The sequence below is a fragment of the Suncus etruscus genome, chromosome 11 (assembly GCF_024139225.1).
Source record: "Suncus etruscus isolate mSunEtr1 chromosome 11, mSunEtr1.pri.cur, whole genome shotgun sequence".
Lineage (NCBI taxonomy): Eukaryota > Metazoa > Chordata > Mammalia > Eulipotyphla > Soricidae > Suncus > Suncus etruscus.
The window spans coordinates 79,480,772-79,506,423 of NC_064858.1; the positions used below are offsets into that span (position 1 = coordinate 79,480,772).

Below are 25,652 nucleotides of genomic sequence, written 5' to 3' on the forward strand. Positions count from 1 at the left end.
TGTCTCATGCCCCATAACCTTGACACTGTACTGGGCCACATGTGAGCATGCTGCCCTCAGCTGCCCTCACCTCCAGCCCTGTTCCGACAATCATACTGGAAAGGACACTGAGTCCTGGGGTACTGATAAATACGGAAACTTGTCTTTATTGGCGGTATAAACATCTCTGGTCTGTACATACATTTCTTACATCATAGTGCAGGCCTGAAAGGAGGGCCATGGGGGCTTCAGCAGCACAATAGCTCCTCCACTCCCCGGTGCCGCCCACTCTGTGCAAACCAAGGCCAATTGCGCCCACTCCCTCTTCCTCCCAGGGGAAGTCGGGGGCCAAAGGGGTAGAGGAGGGGGATACATGGAACTCCTAGAATCAAACACTGAGGCAACACAGGCAACTGGCACAGGCAGTAAATAGGTGTGGAGGTTGGTGTAGGGCCAGAACAGGAGAGAGGGAGGGTGGAAGGACCAAGGTGGGGGGGGGGGGTCACCTCACAGCAGGAGAGACAGGCGCTAGATATAAGGGACAGCAGGGAAGGGGGGGTAGGGACCAAAGGCCCAAGTGCCCCTCATTTTCCCAGGAGATGTAGGACTAAAGCATCAAGTGGTAAGGAGGGAAAGAGCAGAGACCCTAGTGGGGTTCCTTCTGGAACCACAGTCATGAAAAGAGCCTCAATAGCAACCAGGGTATAGGGAAGTAGAATGCAGGAGTCAACGGGAAACTGGCAGGAGTGTCCACTCCTCCCTCTGCGGGCCGAGTGCCCGTGTAAATAGCAGCCGAGACAGGGGGCTTACTCCTCCCCACTCGCATGGGCAGGGGAAAAGGGTGTGCAGAAGGCTACTGCCAAAGCCAGTGGGACCCACTGAGCTAGCCACCATTCTTTGGGCCTGTTCCTGTCCAAGCAGGCGCTCAGACACGGGACTGATGAGGAGCAGCACCAGGCTGAAAAGCGGGTGGGGAGCTCGAGAGCCTGAGGAGAGAGCAGTGACTAGACCTCCCCAGGACCTGTGGGTGAGGTGCGCCACTCCTGGGGAAGTCAGGAATTGGGTACCTGGGTCTGCCAAAGACTGCTTGGAGGGGCCAGGCAGGTGTGGGGACCAGCCCCTAGCCACTCAAGGGGTGCAGATCCACTTTGACCTTCTCTCCACAGCTCAGCATTCCAATGGTAGGAAAGAAACCCCCAGAAGGAACAACCGCGTCCTTCTTCCCAATGATCTTGCCATTCCGAGTGAAGAAAACCTGAAAGGGGTGGAAGGGAGAGGGTGGGCAGGCAGGCTCTGGTCCCCCCACCAAAGATGCTGGGACTGACCACAAAGTTCTCAACGGGATCACTCCCAATTTCTAGCCGGCCTTGACAGGGGAGACTTAGGGTGGTGGGAGGCAGCCACAAGAGGGCGTCCTGAAGCCGGAACCAGGCCTTCCCAGGATGTCAGTGCCCCACAGAAACTCACTCCCCTCCCCCCAAAATCTGCCCCTACTCACCACCACCTTCTTGCCCTCATGTTCCTGCTCTATCTCTTCCCCATCTTCTTCCTCTTCCTCCTCCTCCTCTTCTCCTTCCTGATGTAGGTACATGACATTGCGGACGTTTCGAACTGCTCGAGCAGTTGGGGATAGGATCACAGTGTCACAGCTGTCATCACTGTCACCTAGGAGACAGAAGAGCTGAGCTCCTGGCATTGCACTCCACCCTCTACCCCACCAGCCTGTAGGGCCACACTCTTCCACTCACCCTCACTGTCGAGAATGTAGTCCCTCGGGAACATGATTCCACAGCCCATAATGTCCCCTTTGTAGCAGCGTGGCCCAAAGGGATCCCCCACACCACTGCCATGGAAGATCTTCCCATCATCTGTTGGTCAGAGGGGACATGAACACCCCTCAAGAAACAGGGGTGACAGCATCCTTGCCCTCAGAGGGAAGCCCTTGCCCACTTCAGGCCCCAGGAAGGGAAAAGAGAAACAAGGTGACACAAAGAGGGAGGAAAGGAGGTCACCTAAGAGAAAGAGACTTCAAAGGACTAAAGGGCGCTCCCTTGGGGAGCAGAGCCGAGGAAAGAAGGGGAAGGGCTATGGTGGGATAGGAACTCAGGGTTTGTTTTTTCTAAAGAAAGCCAGAAAGGAAATCCAGACAACCAAAAAAAGAAACTGCAGAATCTGCAGGCAAGGCACAGAGGGAGCCAACTCAGAGGCCTGGAATGTCCATTTGACCCAAGCCCCTGCCCCTGCCTTGCCTCCTGGCTCTCAGCACCGGAGGGAAAACAAAGAGCAGAAAAGGCCCAGCAACATAGGGGCTCACAGGGCAGCTGCTGGAGGAGAGCAGGTCAATGCATGTCCCAGATGGCGACAACCTGACACAGCTTTTCCAGTGCAGCCCCCAACTCACCTGCATGATAAGCCACAGAACCTCTGCTCCAGCCAGGGTGCCTGTTCTTGGGGTAATCCTGAACAAAAAAAAAAAAAAAAAACAAGCTCAGAGCATCACCCAGAAAAGAGTGGCACCTGAGCCTTTGGTCTTCAACCACCCACCCAGCGGGTCCATTGCAGGCACTGAGGCCTCCAAGGAAGGAGGAATGGGAGAAGGTGCTCTGCTTCCTTCCTTGCAGACTGCCTCTGTCCACATGCAGAATGTGGGGTGCGGGTCCTAAGGCATGTGAGACCTGTCCACACTCCCTTACTCAACAATCATACACGGCTGTGTCTGTGGCAGGTTAAGATCCTCCCTTCAACCCAGTCCTGCTCCCAAGAGCTGCTGAGCTCAGCAGCTCTCCAGGGGAAAGCCAGCAGAGGCACCCACCTTTCGAGCCAGCCCCAAGGCAATGTAGCATTTCTCTCCAGGGTCCACAATTTCCACCTCGAAGTAGTGGCTACGGGTACTCAATGGGTGCCGGGCCTGAGCCAGTCCAACGTCAACGATGCTCTTACCCTTGCCCAGGTACTCCAGAAGCTATAGGGAAAGAGGGCCATGGGGATGCTGTGGGAGCCAGGTTGACATACCCTGGAATCTCGATCCCACGAAAGTGAAGGATGCCAGAGACATAATGTGGGCCTCAGTTCTGAGGACCAGGAAAGCAGGGAGAGGGTAGGAGTAACAGTAGGGCAGGACAGGAGGGCTGAGCCCATTATTACAGTGCCACATGCACCTGGCCCAGAGATTCCTGCTTTACAGACAGCAGCACAGCCCTCCAGCGTCCACGTGTGAGTGCATGTACACAGCCTGTATGCGTGCCTGCATACCTGGGTGGCCTCCAGGTTGTGTCCTTATTTCCCCAGTCACCCCGAAGCCTATCCCTATGAGGAAGCTGACCTGAGAAAAGGAAAAGCGGAGATGGGGGAAGAGGAAGGGTGATGCCTTTGAGGGGGACTAGCAGGGTTAGATACTGGGCAGCAGTTTGTGCCAATCAGATGTTTGGGAAGGGGAAACAGACTGGGAAACCGATTCTGCCTGGAAGAGCTGACATAATTTCCCCAGGACTCTTTCAGCTGGCTCTGGCCAGGGCCCTTCAGAGCTGGGTCAAGGTGATGCCAAGAACAGTCTGCTTGTTGCTGCACTGGACATCAGAGGTGGGGGATGAAGGGCTCTAGCCCTTCCCTGGCTCTAGCCCCCCATGACTCTTTCACGCTTGAGCAGGGGTTTGGGGAGAAATGCGAAAATGACTGGGCTCTCAAGGCTCTCCAGACCCACAAGGGTCCTGCCTGGGCATGATGAGGTGACCTTCCCCAATCAGGGAGGATTTATTTATCAGTTGTCATGGTAATAGTGGGGCAATGACTCAGCCCTGGCCCCGTTTTCCCCACCTTCAACATCACTGGTGATCCCTTAATCCCTTTTTAATTAGTCAAACTGCCCCTGAAGACTTGCTTCTCCCTTCCCACCCCTCCGAATCCTGAGAAAACACGCGCCTGGGGACCTCCTCCACCTGTCCCTGACAAGCTTCGGAATGCTGGCCTCTCTCCCACACACTCCTGCCCGAACAGGAAAGGAATGAAGCTCACTTGCACCAATATGGAAGACAGCGTGTCTGCAGCAAAGGCAAGGGCTACTGCCACTTTATCCTCTTCACACAGAGGGGACAGAGGGACCTTGGTCCCCTCTTAACCTGGGTTCCCCAAAGCTTGCCACTCCAATCCACCCTGCATTCTAAAGAGAACTAGAGGCAGAAAGCAGGGCCCAGGGAAAAGGCAGAGATCAATGGAGACCACTTAATCCACACCCACATCTCTTCACCATCTGGGCTGCACTGGCTGACATTTAAACTCAGACCCCATCTCCTCTTCCATCATACTGCTCTATCACCAGAAATGGAGATGATGGAGATCCTCTTCTAGGGACTAAGGACCAAAAAGGCTCACACCATCCTGACTTTTGCTCATGGTCCTTCTCAGCCTGGGGTTTCCCTCCACCTCCCTCCACAATGGCCATTGGCCTGAGCAGCCCCCAACCCACACTCTCCACCCAATAGTGCATGGGTGGAGGGGGATCCACAGAGTTTCCCATTCCGAAGTCAAGAAACAGCTGGCCTAGATGCCAGTCCTGGGAAAAGCCTACCCCACCTGCCCCTCTCTTCAGTCTGTCTGCACAAGGTAGAGGCGTCCCACATACATTGGCCAGAAGAGGACACACTCCCACAGGGATAGTGCTCAGTGTAGTCAAGCAGGAATACTCCCTCCAGCTCACCCAGGCTTCCAGGACAGCAATGACACATCCACACCACAGAGGCCTCTCGAAGCAAGAGAACCCAACAGAATGGGCTCAAAGCCTACTCCAGTCACTTCCTGGCCACGAATTTTGAGCAGGTAACTTTCAGAGAGTATGTGGACCTGTACTCAGTGACTGGGGTGGTGGGACCAGAACTTCTATACTCAACCATACACTCAGCCTTGTGGGTCATCTCCCAGGCCCAAACCTTCATTCTTTTCTTTTTATGGGGGGGCGGGGGAGCCACACCCGGCGGTGCTCAGGGGTTACTCCTGGCTCTATGCTCAGAAATAGCTCCTGGCAGGCATGGGGGAACCATATGGGACGCCAGGATTCGAACCAACCACCTTAGGTCCTGGGTCGGCTGCTTGCAAGGCAAACACCGCTGTGCTATCTCTCCGGCCCCAACACTTTTCTTTTTTTCTTTTTTTTTTTTTTTTTTTGTGGTTTTTGGGTCACACCCGGCAGTGCTCAGGGGTTATTCCTGGCTCCAGGCTCAGAAATTGCTCCTGGCAGGCACGGGGGACCATATGGGGCGCCGGGATTCGAACCGATGACCTCCTGCATGAAAGGCAAACGCCTTACCTCCATGCTATCTCTCCGGCCCCCACTCTTTTCTTTATTTGGGGAAATGGAGTTGCAGGAGTGAAAAGAGCACACCAGTGGTGCTCAGGGGTTACTCCTGGTGCTGTGTTTAAGAGAAACTGCTGGGCAGTGTGATAGTACAGTGGGTAGGGTTCCTGCCTTGCATGTGCCAAGTCAGGTTCAATCTCTGGCATCCCACGTAGTGCCAGGAATGATCCCTGAATGCAGAGTCAGGAGAAATTCTTTTATTTTTTTTTCCTTTTTATTCTCTTTGCCCCCTTTTCTCTCTTTCTCTCTCCCTCTCCTCTTTTCTTTCTTTTTTTATTTAAGAACCATGATTACAAACATGTTTGTGATATATTTGTAGTTAGGTTTCAGCTATATAAGTAAAAAGAAAAAGAATATCCCCCTTCACCAGTGCAACATTCCCACCACCAACAGGAGAAATTCTTAAGCCTCTTAAGTAGCCCAAAAATCCAAAAAAGAAAAAAGAAAAAAAAAAGAGAGAGAGAGAGAGTAGTAGTGACTGCTATCACTGCTGGGGTGCCTATTCTGCCAGGGAGAGAACCAGGGTCAATCAAATGTATTATCACCCTGGTCCAGACAGACATTCACTTCTTTTAGCCTCATTTCTCCATCAGTAAAATGGGGATACTCTCACCTGCATCCCTAAAACTGGGTAAGTGAACAAAAGAAACTAAGTAGGGAGCCTGATCACCAATAGGTTAACAACACAGATTTCTGCCTTTTCCTAAGTCTGGAAATGGGTGTCACAACAGAACATTCCAACAGAGTAAGTGCTCTTCTCATTAGGAGCCACACACAGCTATAACATACACTAGAACTATTGCTCACAGAACAGGAAATGAGTATCTGCCCCTCAGTCCTCATCTGCAAACAGAATAGTCCCTAGGCTATAAACTGTCTCCCCACAACAGACTTTACCTCAACTGATAAACTGATCTTGGTCAACCTTTCTCCTCAATGCTCCAGCAACAGGAATTTTCCTCTGCATCTTTGTTGTTGTAGTTGTTGGTTTGGGTTTGGGTTTGGGTTTGGATTTGTGTTTGGGTGGGGAAGATGCCCACACCCTGCAGTGTTCAGGGGCTATTATTCCCGGCTCTGTACTCAGAAATGACCATAAGCTATGTCAGGGATCACACCGGGGTCAGTCATATGCAAGGCACCATCTCTCTGGCCCTCTTCTACATCTTTGAGAGGAAGAGAAAAATGCTTTTCTCGAGGCTCTCAAGCTCTACTCCCATATACCCCCACCCCACCTCACACACAATCACTGAAGCCTTGAGAGGCCCAAGCAGTCAAAATGCTGTGTCCTCCCCAAAGCCGCAGCCACGCCTCCTTGGGCTCCTCTCCCCACTGGTATCCACCCTTCTCCTCTAGTCAGCAAAGACCCTAATCCCTTCTGACAGGGCAGTGGCACCCTGAGGGCTAAGCTGAAATAAGAACCAAGAACTTGCATCCCACCAGCCTCCTCAGGCCTCAACAAGGTCTCTTTTGGGTTGGGTCTAGAAAGGACCCCTGGGAGGGCTGGGCTCACTTACTCAGTGTTTGTATACCAAAGCTGTTGCCCTGTCACTAAGGAGCTATCAGAGGAGCAATGATCAGGAAATGGAGAATAAATCTAATCCCCCAGTTCAGCCATTAATCCTCACCTTCCATACAGAACCTCCCTTGGCAGGGCTTGAGGAGGGATGAGGTGAGGGGCAATATCCCCATTACTTAGCAAATGCCTAGAAATTCCTCAGTATCCCCAGATCTCTGGTCCCATTACCAGCACTGCAAAATTCCCCTGATTACCACGGAGAGCAAACAGAGTAGCCCCTGAACACCCCCGGGTGTGACCCAAAACCCAAAATCAGAAAAGAAAAAAGAAATAGAGCGGAACAAGAGTACAGCAGGGGGGCCCGGAGAGATAGCACAGCGGCGTTTGCCTTGCAAGCAGCCGATCCAGGACCAAAGGTGGTTGGTTCGAATCCCGGTGTCCCATATGGTCCCCCGTGCCTGCCAGGAGCTATTTCTGAGCAGACAGCCAGGAGTAACCCCTGAGCACCGCTGGGTGTGACCCAAAAACCAAAAACCAAAAAAAAAAAAAAAAAAGTACAGCAGGTAGTAAGCTTGCCTTGCAAATGGCCAACCCGATTCAATCCCCAGTGTCTCATAAAGTTCCCCAAGTCCACCAGGAGTAATTCCTGAGTGTGGAGTCAAAAGTAAGCCCTGAGCACTGCCAGTTGTGGCCCAACAAACAAACAACCAAAAAATCTTCATGGTTTGGGGCCGGAGAGATAGCATGGAGGTAGTGCATTTGCCTTGCATGCAGAAGGGTGGTGGTTCGAATCCCGGCATCCCATATGGTCCCCCGAGCCTGCCAGGAGCGTTTTCTGAGCATAGAGCCAGGAGTAACCCCTGAGCGTTGCCAGGTGTGATCCAAAAACCAAAAACCCCAAAACCAAAAAACTCTAAAGAGAGTTCCTTGGCCACTAGATCCAGGGCAGACTTCACCCATAGCAGAAGTTCTTGGGGAAGGCAAAAATCAGGCCGAAATCAGGAGAAGGAATGACGAGAAACAGCTGTATTAAACATTTAGAAACAAGACACCTAGGGGCCGGGCGGTGGCGCTAAAGGTAAGGTGCCTGCCTTGCCTGCGCTAGCCTTGGACGGACCGCGGTTCGATCCCCCGGTGTCCCATATGGTCCCCCAAGCCAGGAGCAACTTCTGAGCGCATAGCCAGGAGTAGCCCCTGAGCATTACCGGGTGTGGCCCAAAAATCAAAAAAAAAAAAAAAAAAAAAAAAAAAAGAAACAAGACACCTGAGTCTGGCCCTGATGACTGCCCTGCCTCCTCTAGTGCCTCAACTACTGAATCAGAGGCTCAGGAGAGCCTGAAGGGAGAAGGCCAAGAAACAAGGGAGAGAGAGCAGTAGGGCATTTGCCTTGCATACGGCCAAACCAGGACGGACCCATGTTCTATTCCCGACATCCCATAGAATCCCCCGAGCCTGCCATGAGCGATTTCTGAGCCCTGAGTGCCACCAGGTGTGAGCCAAAAACCAAAAAGAAAGAAAAGAAACAATGGAGGTGGGCTCCCACGGTGGTATAGAGTCTGGGTAGGGCATTCTATCTGATAGATGGGAGAGCCAGCAAGACAGAGAGAAGGGCAAATGACCCTTAAGAGGCTCCTGCCCAAACCTGCACCAGAGCAGCAAGAGCATAGAGCAGGGTGTGCCTGCCCCTTCAGCTGGCCCAGGCCAGGGGAAGGGTTAATGAGAAGAGCGAAACTCCACAGCTTTTATCTAAGAAATAAAAATTTCTTATGTGGCAGGTATGGTGGAGAAGGCAGGCTATTTATAAACATCTACAGGATTCTACATCCATAGGAAAAGATTGCCCAGAAGGAGCCAGAGTGGAACAGGGACAGTTTCAAACAGGGAAAAGATGCCAGGAAAAACCTCTATTAGAGAGGTCAGGGGTAAGTGCCAGGACATTGCCCTGGCTCAGTCCCAAGCACAACACTGTAGATGTTATCCAAATGATGGTAGAAGGGAAGGGAAAAAGAAAGAGAAAGGTCAAAAAGTGGGCATTAGTGGCCACCTGGCTTGGAGCCACCAGTCCTGGGGAGACAGTTACCAGAAAGGGACACAGTGTCAAAAGTAGCGTGAGGACACACTCGCTGCCATATTTCTGTGTTTGACTCACTCCAGAAGTGGGGAGCCTTGCTCATAATCTACTCCCACCCCCCACTGCTTCTGTTTTGTTATCAGAGGCTCAGTGGAAAACAGCCTGGGTTGGCGTAAGAAGGCCAGAGGGAGGAGGAGAAGGTTGAGCCAGGAGCAGAAGGGCAGCAGAGGGACAATTCAAAGTAGGAGGCCTGAGCTGCCCACAGCAGTTCAAGGCCGGACCCCTAACTCAGCGGCCACTCACTCCCAACACTAGCATGAGATAGGCCCAGAGGGTAGAGATGAAGAATTTCCCTCTCTCAAGGTTCCTGATTCCCAAGAAAACTTAAAACTCAGGGCTGAAGTGATAGCACAGTAGGTAGAACATTTGTTTTGTATGCTGCCGAGCTGGGTTTGATCTCTGGTATCCTGGTATCCAAGTATCACCAGGAATGACTCCTGAGTGCAGAGCCAGGAGTAATAACCCCTGAACACCATTGAGTGTGCCCCCCACCCCCGCCCCAAAAAAAGTGCCAAAAGGCTGGAGCAATAGTTTAGCTGCTAGGGCCTGTGCTGCACACAGCAAATCTAGGCTCAATCCCCAGAATCCCATATTGTCTCCTGAGCCCTACCAGGAGTAATTCCTGAGTATAGAGCCAGGAGTAACCCCTGATAACCAGTAACATAAACTAAAAATAAACAAACAAACAAAAAAAGGTGCATTTAATGGGGCCGGCGTGGTGACGCTAGAGGTAAGGTGCCTGCCTTGCCTGCGCTAGCCTAGGAGGGACCTAGGTTCGATCCCCCAGCGTCCCATATGGTCCCCCAAGCTAGGCATGATTTCTGAGCTCATAGCCGGGAGTAATCCCTGAGCGTCACCAGGTGTGGCCCAAAAACAAAACAAAACAAAAAAAAGGTGCATTTAAAAAAAAAGCCTGAACTAGAGAGTTAATGCAGGGGGTAGGGCACTTGCCTTGCATGTGATTCTACATAGTTTCTTGAGCTTTACCAGGAGTGATCCCTGAGCACAGAGCCAGGAGTAAGCCTTAGGCACTGCTAGGTATAGCTCAAAATACACACATACATAAACACACACATAGGGGCCAGAGAGATAGCATGGAGGTAGAGCGTTTGCCTTTCATGCAGAAGGACAGTGGTTCAAATCTCGGCATCCCATATGTTCCCCCGTGCCTGCCAGGGGCAATTTCTGAGCATAGAGCCAGGAGTAACCCCTGAGTGCTGCCAGGTGTGACCCAGAAACCAAAAAAAAAAAAGAAAATTCATAAATGCACACATACATAAAAAGACACATAGATACATACAAACACAGCCTCCTCAAAGTAAAGCAAGCTCAGCGGTCAAGGATTCTCAGTGACTCTTCATCTACTCCAATCCTTCATAAAATGGGATGGTGCTCAACAGCACACCTGGCTCTGAGCTCAGGGTTTACTGAGGCCCCTCCCTATGTGCAGGTTCTTGGCACTGACAAAACTAAATGAGGAATTTGGGCTAGAGGACATCTAGGTTCTATCCACAGCCCCAAATGGTCCAATTAGCACTACCAGGAGTAGCTCCCAAGCCCAACTAGGTGTGGCACCAAAAACAAACAAAAAAGAATCTAAAATGTAGGGAGAGATTGAAGAGATCAATGTTAACAATGCAAAGCACGAATGCTGGAACAATTAATACAGCAGGTGTTTGTCTTGCACATGACTGACCAGGTTCCGTCCTCATCACCCCATATGGTTCCCCAATATGCCAGGAGTGATCCCTGGAGTAAGCCTTTAGTATAGCCAGGTATGCTCCCTCCCCCCAAAAAAGTCTCAAAGCACCTCCCTCATGGATCTGAGGGTAAATCTGGGTCAATTGAGCAGGGATTAAGCCAAAAAGGGGAGCTGAGCATACTGCATCCAGCCCTTAGTCTCTTGAGTGGGAAAGGAAGCAGTGAGCACCAGGTGCCAAAGAAACCAAAGGTGGTGAGAAAAACTTCTAGAGCCAGAGAGATGGCTCAAAGGGTTGCGTGCATCTTTGTACACAAGAAGCCTGGGTTCAATCCCAGCACTGCTCAGTCCCCTGAGCACTGAATTAAGAATAGTCTCTGAGGGCCCGGAGAGATAGCACAGCGCTGTTTGCCTTGCAAGCAGCCGATCCAGGACCTAAGGTGGTTGGTTCAAATCCCAGTGTCCCATATGGTCCCCCGTGCCTGCCAGGAGCTATTTCTGAGCAGACAGCCAGGAGTAACCCCTGAGCACCGCCGGGTATAACCCAAAAACAAACAAACAAAAAAAAAAGAATAGTCTCTGAGGGGGCCAGAGAGATAGCACAGCAGCGTTTGCCTTGCAAGCAGCTGACCCAGGACCTAAAGTGGTTGGTTCAAAGTCCAGCGTCCCATATGGTCCCCCATGCCTGCCAGGAGTTATTTCTGAGCAGATAGCCAGGAGTAATCCCTGAGTACTGCTGGGTGTGACCCAAAAACAAAACAAAACAAAACAAAAAAAAAAGAAAAGAAAAGAAGAACTGGCAGTAAAGAGACCTAGATCTGGACTTCAAGAATCATGTCAAAGCACCATGACATCCTGCTAAAACACTCATTCTCCCCAGTTCCTACAAGACCTTACTCCCCAGCCAAGGCAATCAGACTGCTCTAGAGTTAAGCACTCAGAGACTGTCCAGCCTCTTGCCCCGCCCCATGCCCCTTACTCACAGTTCCACAGACCCTGACGTCATGCAGCCGGCCCCACTCATCCTCGTAACTGTCCACCATCATGATGCTGTCATCCTCCCGGCCCAGCTCAGCGTTGAGGTGCAGGCGTACTTCTTCACCCAGAGAATGCATCCCTACTGCTGGGAATAGCCCATCAGGGGACATGGGCATGATGGTAGAGCCCACCTGCAGCAGAAACAGAGAGAAAGTTGCACTGGGCTCTTTTCCACAGCTCAGCAAATTCTGGGCATTTTATATGGTCTCCCAAGCACCACCAGAAGTGATTTCTGAGGCTGAGCCAAGAGTAACACTTGAATAGGGCCAGGTATGGCCCCCAAATAAGCAAAAATAAAAAAGTTCCTAAGTCTTTCAGGCTGAACAAGGTTTCCAACAGAGCTAAGAGGCCAACACAAGTCCCTTGACTTGTGCCAAATGCAGGAGTCCTGAGACACTGCAACAAATATCACTATACATAGTGACAGATGAAAAGAACAGAGACACAGTGAGGCTTCCAGGGTCAGGCGTGTAGCTCAGTGGGAGAAGGCATGTTTCACAAGTATGAGGCCCAGTGTTTGATTCTCTATCCCCCAAAATGTTGCTAAAGGGACAGAGTGAGAGTACAGCAAGTAGGGTGCTTGCTCCGCATGCAGGCTGGTCAACTTGGGATCAATTCCAAGCATTTCATATGGTCTCCCAAGTACCACCAAAATTGATTTCTGAATGCTGAGCCAGGAGTAAAAGCTGAGTAGGGCTAGGTGTGGCCCCAAAATAAGCAAAAATATTTTTTTTTTTTTTGCTAAGTCTTTTAGGCTGACCAAGGTTTCTAACAGAGCTAAAAGGCCAACACAAGTCCCTTGACTTGCTGCCAAATACAGGACACAGAAGGAATGCAAGAATCAGGAGCAGAAGAGTCTGCAGGACAGGCATGTTCAGCCAAGACCTGAAGCAAGAGAAGAAGGCAGGAAAGAGACAGCTGTAGGCCTTTCTATTCCATTTGCTCTTTTTGGGAGACCACACCTGGTGGTGCTCGGTAGTTACTCCTGGCTCTGAGCTCAGGAATCACTCCTGGTGGGAGACTACATGGAATGCTAATAAGGACTGAACGCGGGTCAACCACGTACAAGGTAAGTGCCCTACCCACTGTACTATCATATTCCATTTGCTCTTATATTTCTTTCTTTCTTTCTTTCTTTCTTTCTTTTTTTTTTTGTTTCGGGGGGGGGGGGAAAATCACACCCAGCTATACTTTTTTTTTTTTTTTTTTTTTTGGTTTTTGGGTCACACCTGGCAGTGCTCAGGGGTTACTCCTGGCTCTCTGCTCAGAAATAGCTCCTGGCAGGCACGGGGGACCATATGGGACACCGAGATTTGAACCAACCACCTTTGGTCCTAGATCGGCTGCTTGCAAGGCAAACGCTGCTGTGCTATCTCTCCGGGCCCCCAGATATACTCTTGACTCTGGCCAGCCACGTGCAAGGCAAATGCCCTACACGCGTGCCCCTGCTCTTATCACATTTCTTCAACACCAACTATTAGCTCTGAAGAAGGAAAGAAAAAGTATAAATAGGAAAATAAAATATAAAAATAAAAATAAAATAAAATATTAAAAGGACTTTTCAAAAGGATTCAAATCCAGAATCCTAAAAGGAGGTCCAAGTGATAGTATAGTAGGGTTCTTGCTGTGCAAGCAGAACCAAGTTCCATCTGAGGTACCCTAGATGATCCCTCAAGCACTGCCAGGAGTTATACCTGAACTCAGTAAGCCCTGAGTACTGTTGAGTGTGACCCAAAATCAAAAACAAAACCAAAAAGAATCCTAATGGGGGAGAGTCAATGGGATAAATGGAGGAGAGATCTTAAAACACTAGTGGAGGGACTGAGATAGCAGTTCTAAACTACCTATAATAACTGTAAACAATGATTTCCATAGTATTAATTAAAACTAAGAAACTGGGGCCGGAGAGGTAGCATACCGGTAGGGCATTTGCCTTGCGTGCAGCCGACTCAGAAGGGACCTGATTGGATTCCTGGCATCCCATATGGTCCCCCAGCCTGCTAGGGGCGATTTCTGATATAGAGCCAGGAGTGACACCTGAGCACTGCTGAGTGTGGCCCCAAAGCCAATCAATCAATAAAATAAATTAATTAAAAAAACTAAGATACCTCAATAAAAATGGGGGGAAAATTAATCCATAAAGAACCACTAGGGAGGGGCCGGCGAGATAGCATGGAGGTAGGGCGTTTGCCTTCCATGCAGAAGGACGATGGTTCGAATCTGGGCATCCGATATGGTCCCCCGTGCCTGCCAGGGGCGATTTCTGAGTGTAGAGCCAGGAGTAACCCCTGAGCGCTGCCGGGTGTGACCCAAAAACCAAAAAAAAAAAAAAAAAAAAAAAGAACCACTAGGGGCTGGAGAGATAGCATGGAGGTAAGGCGTTTGCCTTGCATGCAGAAGGTCGGAGGTTTGAATTCCGGCATCCCATATGGTCCCCTGAGCCTGCCAGGAGTGATTTCTGAGCGTAGAGCCAGGAGTAACCCCTGAGCGCTGCCAGGTGTGACCCAAAATCAAAAAAAAAAAAAAAAAAAGAACCACTAAAAGAACCACTAGGGGCCAGAAAGATAGCACAGCAGTACGGTGTTTGCCTTGCATGCTGTTTGCCTTGCATGCGGCTGACCTGGGAAGAACCCGGGTTCTATTCCCAGTATCCCATAAGGTCCCCCAGCCTGCCAGTCGCGATTTCTGAGCATAGAGCCAGGAGTAACCTTGAGCGCCGCTGGGTATGTCCCAAAACAAAACAAAACAAAAAAGACCACTAGCATATGCAACCAGTCATCATTTTTCCCTTTTTCTTAGTCCTAACCTCTGCCCTTCCCATCATCCAATTGTCTTCTATAATTCCTGCTCTTCTCCCACAGGACTCACTTGCCCTTAACATCTACATTAGGTGATATCTCAGCTGTTCTTCAACAAGGCAAACTAACTCAATTTACCTGCGGGCCGCAAAAAATTACCTGCGGAGGCAAAGTCGGGGTGATCCTTGAGTGCAAAGTCAGTAGTAAGCCTTGAACACTGGGGGGTGTGACCCAAACAACTAAAACAAAACAAAACAAAACAAAAAGATTCCTCTAGGGCAGGGCCACAAAATGTTGTACGGAGGGCCGTTTGCGGCCCGAGGGCTGCAATTGAGACCCCTGAGACCCCTGAATGCATAATCTGCTCCGGCAGGAGAATCTGTGGTTAGGGTGAAGGCATGTGACACTGAACTGTGGCCCCAGGGCAAGCTCCCGCCTCAGATTCTTTCTACTCACTCCCACAGATCCCAAGACAGCTTCCAGCTGCTCAAAACCCCCAAGCCTGGTGCTCCCCACTCACCCGCTTCCCGTTCTTGGTGAAGAAGATCTGAGCAGTCTGCACATCAAAGGACACAGGCTCAATGCCGCAACCAATCCGGTCCCCAGAGTTGCACTTTGACCCAAACTGGCGGCCCTTGGCTCGGCCATTGTACAACCTGCGAACAGAGCAGAAAAGATAGGGAACCCGAGACTGGCCTCCCAACCTCTCCCAGCACTGGCAGCTGAGGCTACCATCTTGCTCTTCGCAACCCTTGTTACAAGGTATCTATTCCATGCTGGCATTTAGGCCCCCCTTCCTCCAAGTTTGCAAACCTCTCCAGGGAGCCATCAGTCCACTCTCCTCTCTGATCAGAAAAACTGGCAAAGGTAGGCAAAGGAATGCCACAAGCGACCCAGAGGAGCCCTTTCTGTGGAAGGTTCCTGAATCTGAGTAAAGGGGGCAGGTTCCATAGGGCAACTCACTTGCCATCATCAGCATGGTAGGCTACGGAGTCTGGCAGCCAGCCAGGCTGGTGATCCAAGCTGTAGTACTGAGGAACCAGCCCCACGGCAATCGTGCCCCGAACCCCACTATCGACAATCGACACCTGGAGGGAAAAGAACAGTTAGTAGGGGTAGGAAATGGGGGTAAACTGCTGGGAAGGAGGTAATGAACTGAGGGAGTGAAACATCAAACAAAGTCAAACTCAAAGACAAAAACAATGTATGAGTCAGGAAAATAGACAGGGCACTCTGAGAAAGCACTAGAGAGATTGTGGGGGGTCCGGCTACTCATTATTACTTTGAAAATAATTTCCGGGGCCGGGCGGTGGCGCTGGAGGTAAGGTGCCTGCCTTGCCTGCGCTAGCCTAGGATGGACCGCGGTTTGATCCCCCGGTGTCCCATATGGTCCCCCAAGAAGCCAGGAGCAACTTCTGAGCGCATAGCCAGGAGTAACCCCTGAGCGTCACAGGGTGTGGCCCAAAAACCAAAAAAAAAAAAAAAGAAAAGAAAATAATTTCCAAAAAAAAAAAAAGAAAAGAATTTCCAAGGGACCAATGATAGTACAGAGAGCAGGGCACTTATCTTCCATGTAGCTGACCTGGGTTAGATCCCTCATACCCCAGATGGTCTCCTGAGCACCTCTAGGAATAATTCCTGAGTGCACAGTCAAGGGTAACCTTGGGCATTACCATGTGAATGACCAATGGATGGGAGGGAAAAAAGAAACTTTCCAAAGGAGCAGGAGAGATATAGTATAGCAGATAAGACACACACAACTGATCTGTAGTATCACATAAACTCACCAGGATCGATTCCTGAGTACAGAGTCAGAAGTAAGCACTGAACACAGCTGGGTATGACTAAACCACCACCACCACCACCCATCCCACAAATAAAGGAAAGAATCTATAAGCAATGGAAAAAATAAAGAATGGAGTAATTGGGGCCGAAGCAATGGTGCAACAGTAGGGCATTTGCCTTGCACACAGCTGATCCAGGACAAACTGCGGTTCAATCTCCTGGCGTCCCAAGCCAGGAGCAATTTCTGAGCGCATAGCAAGGAGTAATCCTAAGCGTTACTGGGTGTGGGCCCTCAAAAAATCGAGTAATTATGGGGGCCGAAGCAGTAGCACAGTGGTAGTGCTTTTGGCTTTGCATGCAGCTGACCTAGGACAGACCTGGGATCGATCCCTGGTGTCCATATGGTCCCCCGAGACAAGAGCGATTTCTGAGCACAGAGCCAGGAGTAACCCCTGAGCGTCACTAGGTGTAGCCCAAAAATAAACAAAAAAATTGAGTAATTACGGACTTTGGATATGGACTGAGAAAGGGTTAAGATCAGTTATTTAAGGTGGGGGACAGAAGTCAAACAGACCAGGTGATAGGACTTCAGAGCACCTGTCTCTGACTGAGATCCTTTTATCAAACATCAGGTCAGTCTCAGGCCTAATCATGAATCCAATGAGATGACCTCAGAACTAAGAAGCCTTTGGGGTTGGAGCTAGTCTAGAATAGACCACGGTTCGATCCCCCGATGTCCTATCTGGTCCCCCAAGCCAGGAGCAATTTCTGAGTGCATAGCCAGGAGTAATCCCTGAGCATCATTGGGTATAGCCCCAAAAACAAAACAAACAACAACAAAAAATTCAAACAAACAAAACCAAGAACTAAGGAGCCTCAACTCTGCTCTGCCCAACCACTGATCACCTCGAAATAATTGCTGTCCTTGGTCAGGGGTCGAGATGCCACATAGCAGCCAACTTCACCAGAGTTTCCATGGTAACTAAAGGAAAAATAAGGAGTTTCATTAGCAGTATAGCCCAAGAATTGGGGGGAGAGGGCCTCAGTTTCCCCAAATTGCACCCAGCAAGAGCCAGTCCTGATGCACATCCAGCAGGCCACAATAAAGGCATCTGCAAACACCAGAACAAAAGACTTTCAGCTACCCCTTCTCTCCCATTGCTTCTAGTCACTGCCACCCCACACCACACTAAGACAAGTCTATTCAGACCTTATCCTCTGGCTGACAGAGGGGCAGGAGACAGGCTGATCTTCCCAGATTGGGAGGCTGTCAACCAATGCCTACTCCTCAGAGGCCTTATTTCCCACTAATGAGCACTACTTCCATGCCCCTTCAGTAACAACTTTGTAAAGGCTTGGACTCCAGGATCAGGAAAGAAGTTCAAGTCAGAAAAAAGAAAATAGGGGCCGGAGTGATGGCACAGCGGTAGGGCGTTTGCCTTGCAAGCAGCTGACCCAGGATGAACCTGCGGTTTAATCCCCTGGCGTCCCATGTGGTCCCCAAGCCAGGAGTGATTTTTGAGCACAGAGTCAGAAGTAACCCCTGAGCATCACCAAGTGTGGCCCAAAACCAAAAAAAAAAAAAAAGAAAGAAAAAAATAGGGGCCAAATGGCACAGCAGTGGGGCGTTTGCCTTGCAGGCAGCTGACCTAGGATGGACCATATTTCGATCCTTCGACATCCCAGATGGTCCCCCGATCCATGAGCAATTTTTGTTTTGTTTTGTTTTTGGGTCACACCCGGCAGTACTCAGAGGTTACTCCTGTCTGTATGCTCAGAAATCGCCCCTGGTAGGCTCGGGGGACCATATGGGATGCCGGGATTTGAACCACCGACCTGCTGCATGCAAGACAAGTGTCTTACCTCCATGCTATCTCTCCGGCCCCTTAAGCGATTTCTGAATGCAGAGCCAGGAGTACCCTGAGTGTCACCAGGTGTAGCTCCATACCCCCCCCCAAAAGGGAGAAAATAGGGCTGGAACGATAGCACAGTGGGCAGGGCATTTGCCTTGCATGCAGCTGACCTGGGTTCAATCCTTTGCATCCCATATGGTCCCTTGAGCACTGCCAGGAGTAATTCCTGAGTGCAGATCCAGAGTACTGGCAGGGTGCAAAAAAAAAAAAACAAAAAAAAAGGAAAAGAGAGGGGCCAGAGAGATAGCTTGGAGGTAGAGTGTATGCCTTGCATGCAGAAAAACAGTGGTTCGAATTCTGGCATCCCATATGGTTCCCCAAGCCTGCCAGGAGCAATTTCTGAGTGTAGAGCCAGGAGTAACCCCTGAGCACTGTTGGGTGTGACCCCAAAACCAAAAACCAATAAAAAAGAGAGAAACACAACATTAGACAAACCAGGGTCCAATAATACAGCAGGTAGGACATTTGCCTTGCAGATGGCCAACCCAAGGTTTGATCCCTGAGCCTACCAGGAATGATCCCTGAGCACAGCACCTGGAACAAATCCTGAGCACCACCAGTGTGAACCACCAAAAAAATAAAGTAAAAAAATGGGCCAGACAGACCCGGAGAGATAGCACAGTGGCGTTTGCCTTGCAAGCAGCCGATCCAGGACCAAGGGTGGTTGGTTCGAATCCCGGTGTTCCATATGGTCCCCCGTGCCTGCCAGGACCTATTTCTGAGCAGACAGCCAGGAGTAACCCCTGAGCACCGCCGGGTGTGGCCCAGAAACCAAAAAAAAAAAAAAAAAAAAAAATGGGCCAGACAAGGATCAGGACCACGGTTCAATCCCCTGGGGTCCCATATGGTCCCCCCCAAGCCAGGGGCAATTTCTGAGTGCTTAGCCAGAAGTAACCCCTGAGCATCAAACGGGTGTGGCCTGAAAAACCAAAAAAAAAAAAAAAAAAGGGCCGGACTGGTAGCACAGCAATAAGGCACTTGCCTTTCATGCGGCTGACCCAGGATGGACCTCAGTTCGATCCCCAGTGTCCCATATGTCCCCCAAACCAGGAGTGATTTCTGAGTGCAGAGCCAGGAGTAACCCCTGAGTGTGGCCCAAAAACCAAAATAATAATAATAATAATAATAATAATAATAATAATAATAATAATAATAATAATAATAAAGTAAAAAATAAAATAAAATAAACAGACAAACTAAAGGTTCAGAAGGTGATAGCCAGGATGCATTGCCCAATTGTCCACTCTTCACTAAACCCAACCCCCAAGACAAGCAGAAAGAGACCCAAACACCCCAACAGACCTACTAAAATGCTTGCAGCAAGGCTGTGGGGAAACTCCTACACCTCAGCAGCCTGTTTCTGACATACTCGCTTGCAATATTGTGGCCAGTACAGCAGCCCAGAGACAAGAGCAGAAGTGGGTGAAGGGTGAAGCACAATGTACAACCACTCAGAACCACCTTCCCCCTCCCTGGCATGCATGCAGACAGCCACTGGCCTCTAAAAAAGCCCCTTTCACCCAGCTCTAAGATCAGGCACACAAAGGAAAATGTGGAAACGTGCAAACTTACCTCAAAGTGTCTCCATCAACAAGAATGTGCTTGAACCTCTCCTGATACCGGAAAGCCCGAACCTCCCGAATCTCCCGGATCCTCCGGCGCCAATTTAGAAACCGGTAGTGCAGGTTGAGGTCATCCATCTTGTTCATGAGAACAAACCTGCCATGGAAAGAAGGGGACTGAGGAGGAAGCAGGGCCTTAATCAAAGTACAGTCAGTCCCAATCAGCAGCACACAGGGCTGACAGTGGATCTGAAGTCTTTTGCTTACATAGACCTCAAAATCTTTGTCTTCAGACATTTTTTTCTCTTGGGTTTTGGATCACACATGTCAGTGCTTACAACTTACTCCTGGGGCTGGAGAGATAGCACAGCGGCATTTGCCTTGCAAGCAGCCGATCCAGGATCTAAGGTGGTTGGTTCGAATCCCGGTGTCCCATATGGTCCCCCGTGCCTGCCAGGAGCTATTTCTGAGCAGACAGCCAGGAGTAACCCCTGAGCACCGCCGGGTGTGGCCCAGAAACCAAAACCAAAAACAAAAACAAAAAATAAAAACTTACTCCTCGCTCTCTGGTCAGGAATCTCTCCTGACAGTGCTCAAGGGTCATATGTAGTGCAAGGCAAGTAAATGTCCTATCCAATGTATTACCTTGAAGGTCCACCCACTTCCTCTTCCTTTCATTCAACAGTCCCTGTGCTCCTGCTATGTGCACTGCTCTAGATGCCAGAGAAACAGCTTTGAACAAGATGGACTGTTCTCAGTGTCCTTCCTTGTGTGGCGAGTTAGACAGATAACAGTCTGACAGTGAAGGGGAGTGATGTGTTGAAGAATAATGGGTGGACACTATCTAAAGAATACTTGAAGAATACTTTCTTTTGTTTGTTTTGGGCCACACCCAGTGGCACTCAGGTTACTCCTAGCTCTGTGCTCAGAAGTTGCTCCTGGCAGGCTCAGGGGACCATGTGGGATACCAAGAATCGAACACGGGTCCGCCTACCACTGTGCTATCACAGAATACTTGAGGCTTTTTTCCCTCTTGAGAAAATCAAGTTTCATTATTCTCTCTTTCTTTCTCTGTCTCTTTCTTTTTTTTTTTTGGTTTTTCAGGCCACACCCATTTGATGCTCAGGGGTTACTCCTGGCTAAGTGCTCAGAAATTGCCCCTGGCTTGGGGGGACCATATGGGACACTGGGGGATTGAACCACGGTCCTTCCTTGGCTAGCGCTTGCAAGGCAGACACCTTACCTCTAGCGCCACCTCGCCGGCCCCTGTCTCTCCTTTCTTTTCTTTTTCTTTTTCTTTTTTTTTTGATTTTTGGGGCCACACCCATTTAATGTTCAGGGGTTACTCCTGGCTAAGCGCTCAGAAATTGCCCCTGGCTTGGGGGGACCATATGGGAGCTTGGGGGAACCATATGGGATGCCGGGGATCGAACTGCAGTCCTTCCTTGGCTAGCACTTGCAAGGCAGATACCTTACCTCTAGCGCCACCTCACCAGCCCCCTCTCCTCTCTTTTCTCTCTTCTGTCTCTCTCTCCTCCCACTCTTTTTTTTTTTTTTTTTTTTTTTTTGGTTTTTGGGCCACACCCGGCGGTGCTCAGGGGTTACTCGTGGCTGTCTGCTCAGAAATAGCTCCTGGCAGGCATGGGGGACCATATGGGACACCAGGATTCGAACCAACGACCTTGGGTCCCGGATCGGCTGCTTGCAAGGCAAACTCCGCTGTGCTATCTCTCCGGGCCCCTCCTACTCACTTTTATCTAAGCAAATTCCTTTCAAAAAGACTATTTTACTTAATTTTTTACTTGAATATTTCATCTCCTCCTGAAATTCTTTCCTTCTTACTTGTTTTCTTCCTTTTCTTCTTTCTTTTGTCCTTTCTTTTTTCACCACACCTACTGGTGCTGGCAGGGCTAAGAGAACTCAAACCCAGGTCAGCCAGATGCAAGGCCTATCTCTCCCACCTCCTGAAATTCTTTCTTTTCTGTGAGTAAAAGTGATAGTTTGAATACCAGCTTAGCATGAAATTAACACATGTCCCGGGTTTCGGCACCAAAAAAAAAAAAAAAAATTAACAGATATCTTTAAACCTTTCAGAAATCTACTGTAGATATTAAACACAGATAGGAAATCAAGCAGAATATAAAAATATATTTTCTCATACTTTTTTTTTTTTTTTTGGTTTTTCGGGCCACACCCATTTGATGCTCAGGGGTTACTCCTGGCTAAGCGCTCAGAAATTGCCCCTGGCTTGGAGGGACCATATGGGACACTGGGGGATCAAAACGGGGGATCGAACTGCGGTCCTTCTTTGGCTAGCGCTTTCAAGGCAGACATCTTACCTCTAGCGCCACCTTGCCGGCCCCATTTTTCTTTTTCTTTTTTTTCTTTTTTTGGATACTTCTCTTTTTGTAGGACAGGAGGCCATACCTAGCAGTCTTCAGCTCTTACTCCTGGCTCTCGCTCAGGGATCACTCCTGGTGGTGCTCAGGGAACAATATGGGGTGTCAGAGATTGAACCTAGGTCTGCCACATGCAAGGTAACCTTGTGTACTGTCACTCTGGCACCTTCTCTCAGACTGACTTAATTAAATAAGCTAATTTGGTGATTTTTAAAATGAAGAAGGAACCAGAAAGATAGTACAGTGGATGAAGCACTTGCCTTGCATGCTGGCTGGTCAGGATTCAATTCCATATGGCTCCTAGCCCCCAGGAGTGACTTCCTGAGCACAAAACAAGGAGTAAATCCTGAGTACATCTCGCTATGCCCCACCCTAACCCCCAAATAAAGAAGTTAAGAGGCCAGGCATGTGACAAGCACATGAAAGAGCCTTCCAGGCAAAGGGGGCTGCCAGAACACAGGCTTGGGGTGGAAGGGAGCTAGCCTGATAACAAAATACAAAGGTGAGGGCCAGAGAGATAGCATGGAGGTAGGGCGTTTGCCTTGCATGCAGAAGAATGGCGGTTCGAATCCCGGCATCCCATATGGTCCCCCCGAGCCTGCCAGGAGTAACCCCTGAGCGCTGCCGGGCGTGACCCAAAAAAAAAAATACAAAGTTGAAGGAGGCTGGGGAGGGGAGGTGGAGGGACATGAAGGCTTGAGTGGAGGCTGGGAAAGAAAATGGATCAAAGAAAGAAATGCGGCTTTTATTCCAAGTGCGATAGGAAACCTTGGAACATTTTGACCCAGGAAATGATAAGATTTGAAAATGATCATATCTGGGGGCCTGAGTGACAGAACAGCAGGGAGGGAGGGCTTTTGCCGTGCCTACATGCAACCTGGCATTTGATCTCTACCATCCCATATGGTCCCGCCAGCCCCACCAGGAGTGATATCTGAACACAGCTGAATATGACCACACACACACACACACACACACACACACACACACACACACACACCCCTGAACACAGCTGAATATGACCACACACACACATACACATATACACACACACACACCAAAAAGATCAGATCTTAAAGAGCTGATTATTAGGGCTGCTCCTCATGAAAGAAGCCAGAGCAGGAGCAGCAAACAATTCCCGAGGTGGTTGCAGGCTTCCGCCAAGTGGCAATGAAATGGAGAGAAGCAGAGGCCGAGGATTGCAATGGCCTGGAGTGCTAACATAGGAAATGAATGAATGCATTTCTCCTGGGGGAGAGGGGTTCAACCTGAAAAAAAGAAAGGGTGACGTATTTTCTCTTGACACCTCCAAACCCCTAAGATTGGGTTCCTTCCAGCAGATCTGGCTGTGCCCTGCACACACTGGGGCTACCTGACAGTGCAGATGACACCTTCATTGGGTGACAGCTACCAGCCACCACGTGGCCCGGCCTCCTGGGCACCCCACGAAAAGGCTGGCATCCTGCACCTCAGGGGCATCTGCTCGCCCTGCACTCCACCGCCCAGCCAGCCGAGCAGCAAGCAGAGCAGGGGGACGGATTCGGGGCCCAGGGAGCGCCTACGCCCATGTCCCCCCACCAGGCCAGGGGAAGCAAAGCGGTCAAGGGGTCCCCCAGGGGAGAAAGAGGGTTTCCAGTCCAGGATGCACAGGCCCCGCCCAGGACCCCGCGCCTCCCGCCTCAGGCTCCCGGGACAGACACCCGAGGGCCCCCGGGACCCCGCCCCCCGATCCCCGCCTACCGGGGCCGCCGCGTCCTCCTCATCCATAGGCCTCTCAGCTACGTACACGAACGAGCTCTTCCTTCGCTCGCCGCCACCACTCACATCCGGGTCCCCGCCCTGCCCACCGCCCGCAGAGGCCCGCCCCTTCCCCGCAGCCACCAATCGCCGGCGAGCGCGAGAGACGGGCACTCGAGAGAGCCAATAGAAGCGCGCGGGCTGGGCCGGGGCGTGGCCCGGTGCAGCGGGTACCTACCTACCTAGCGCAGGGTCGGCCGGGCGTGGTGAGCCCGGCCCGGGTGCGGGCTGGGCTGGGCTGGCTGGGAAGTGGCAACGTGGCGGCCTGTGGGTGCAGAGAGGCGGAGCTGGAGGCCACGGTGACTAAGCACATCCCGAGGGTGCGAGTGGCCCCCCAGTTCTCTCTCTCCACCGTGCCAGGCTTGAGGCTGAAAGCTTGAGTTGGCCAACCTCTAGAATAGAAGGGTTTGCTCCCTTTGACACATGAAGGCCCTCCTGACCTCCATAGTTCGCTTTTTGACTGTCATATCTGCTTTCTTAGTCTCCCTAGTTCCCAATTTCATGTGGTGAGGGAAATTGGGGAAACAGCTGACAAGTAGGAGCATGAAAGAGAGAGAGAAAGAAAAAAAAAAAAAAAAAAAAAAAAAAACCACCGGTGGTGAAGATTTATGATCCCCCAGAAGTGAAAACTAGGTGGGAAAATTATCAGATGGGAGAAGGCACCCAATTCACTAGAGCTTACAAACAGAAGCAAGACGATTAATTTAAAATAATAATATAATAATTGCAAAACTCTTTGTTCTTCAAAGCCGTATCAGCCTTAACTGCAATTTTTTGCTGGAGTGAACCCTTGCTCCTTGCTTGTTTATGCTTCCTCTTTTGAAGACATACAAACATACAAAAATACAAGCAAATGGTTCAAGACCGTTTCCAAAGGCTACCTGAAGTCTTAGTCTGCGGTTATAAACTCCTTTTTCTTCAATTTCGATTTATTTTTACTTTCCCTAACAATGTCACTGTTTCTTCGTTCTGGAAACCAGTCATTCCAGGAGAGAATGGGGCCTAGTGTTATTAAAAAGGAAAAGTGGGGGGCCGGGCGGTGGCGCTGGAGGTAAGGTGCCTGCCTTGCCTGCGCTAACCTAGGACAGACCGCTGTTCGATCCCCCGGCGTCCCATATGGTCCCCCAAGAAGCCAGGAGCAACTTCTGAGCACATAGCCAGGAGTAACCCCTGAGCGTCACAGGGTGTGGCCCAAAAACCAAAAAAAAAAAAAAAAGGAAAGTGGAAGCTGGAACTATAGCACAGTGGGTAGGGCTTGCCTTGCACCAGGCTGACCTGGATTCAATTTCTGACATTTTATATGGTTCCCTGAGCACCACCAGGAGTGATTCCTATGGTCCCCCAAACCAAAATAAACATGAAAACTGGGGGCCAGAGCAGTGCCACAAGCGCTAGAGCATTTGCCTTGCACATGCTAACCTAGGACAGACCGCAGTTGGATCCCCCAGCATCCCATATGGTCCCCCAAGCCAGGAGCGATTTCTGAGCGCATAGCCAGGAGTAACCCCTGAGTGTGGTGTGGCGAAAGAAAGAAAGAAAGAAAGAAAGAAAGAAAGAAAGAAAGAAAGAAAGAAAGAAAGAAAGAAAGAAAGAAAGAAAGAAAGAAAGAAAGAAAGAAAGAAAGAAAGAGAGAGAGAGAGAGAGAGAGGAGGGGAGGAGGGAGGGGAGGGAGGGAGGGGAGGAGGGAG

The 25,652-nt window shown here is 50.2% G+C and overlaps 1 protein-coding gene across 3 annotated transcripts; it reads right to left on the minus strand.

Annotated features, from left to right (window-relative positions):
- Positions 1–120: 120 nt before the first annotated feature.
- SPRYD3 (SPRY domain containing 3) lies at positions 121–24,292 on the minus strand. 3 transcript variants are annotated; one of them, XM_049783446.1, is made up of 12 exons: positions 23,908–23,969; positions 23,222–23,384; positions 19,779–19,925; positions 17,200–17,275; positions 15,472–15,596; positions 15,029–15,164; positions 11,656–11,841; positions 2,792–2,941; positions 2,381–2,438; positions 1,728–1,847; positions 1,478–1,644; positions 121–1,234 (listed from the first exon to the last, which is right to left on the minus strand). In XM_049783446.1, exons 3-12 carry the CDS (start codon positions 19,913–19,915, stop codon positions 1,100–1,102), a joined length of 1,290 nt encoding a protein of 429 aa, XP_049639403.1. In that variant the 5' UTR covers positions 19,916–19,925; positions 23,222–23,384; positions 23,908–23,969; the 3' UTR covers positions 121–1,099. The 3 variants fall into 3 exon arrangements, with proteins under 3 accessions (XP_049639403.1, XP_049639401.1, XP_049639402.1); XM_049783444.1 differs by lacking the exons at positions 23,222–23,384; positions 23,908–23,969 and adding an exon at positions 24,147–24,292; XM_049783445.1 differs by lacking the exon at positions 23,222–23,384 and having other exon boundaries at positions 23,908–24,004.
- Positions 24,293–25,652: the final 1,360 nt, after the last annotated feature.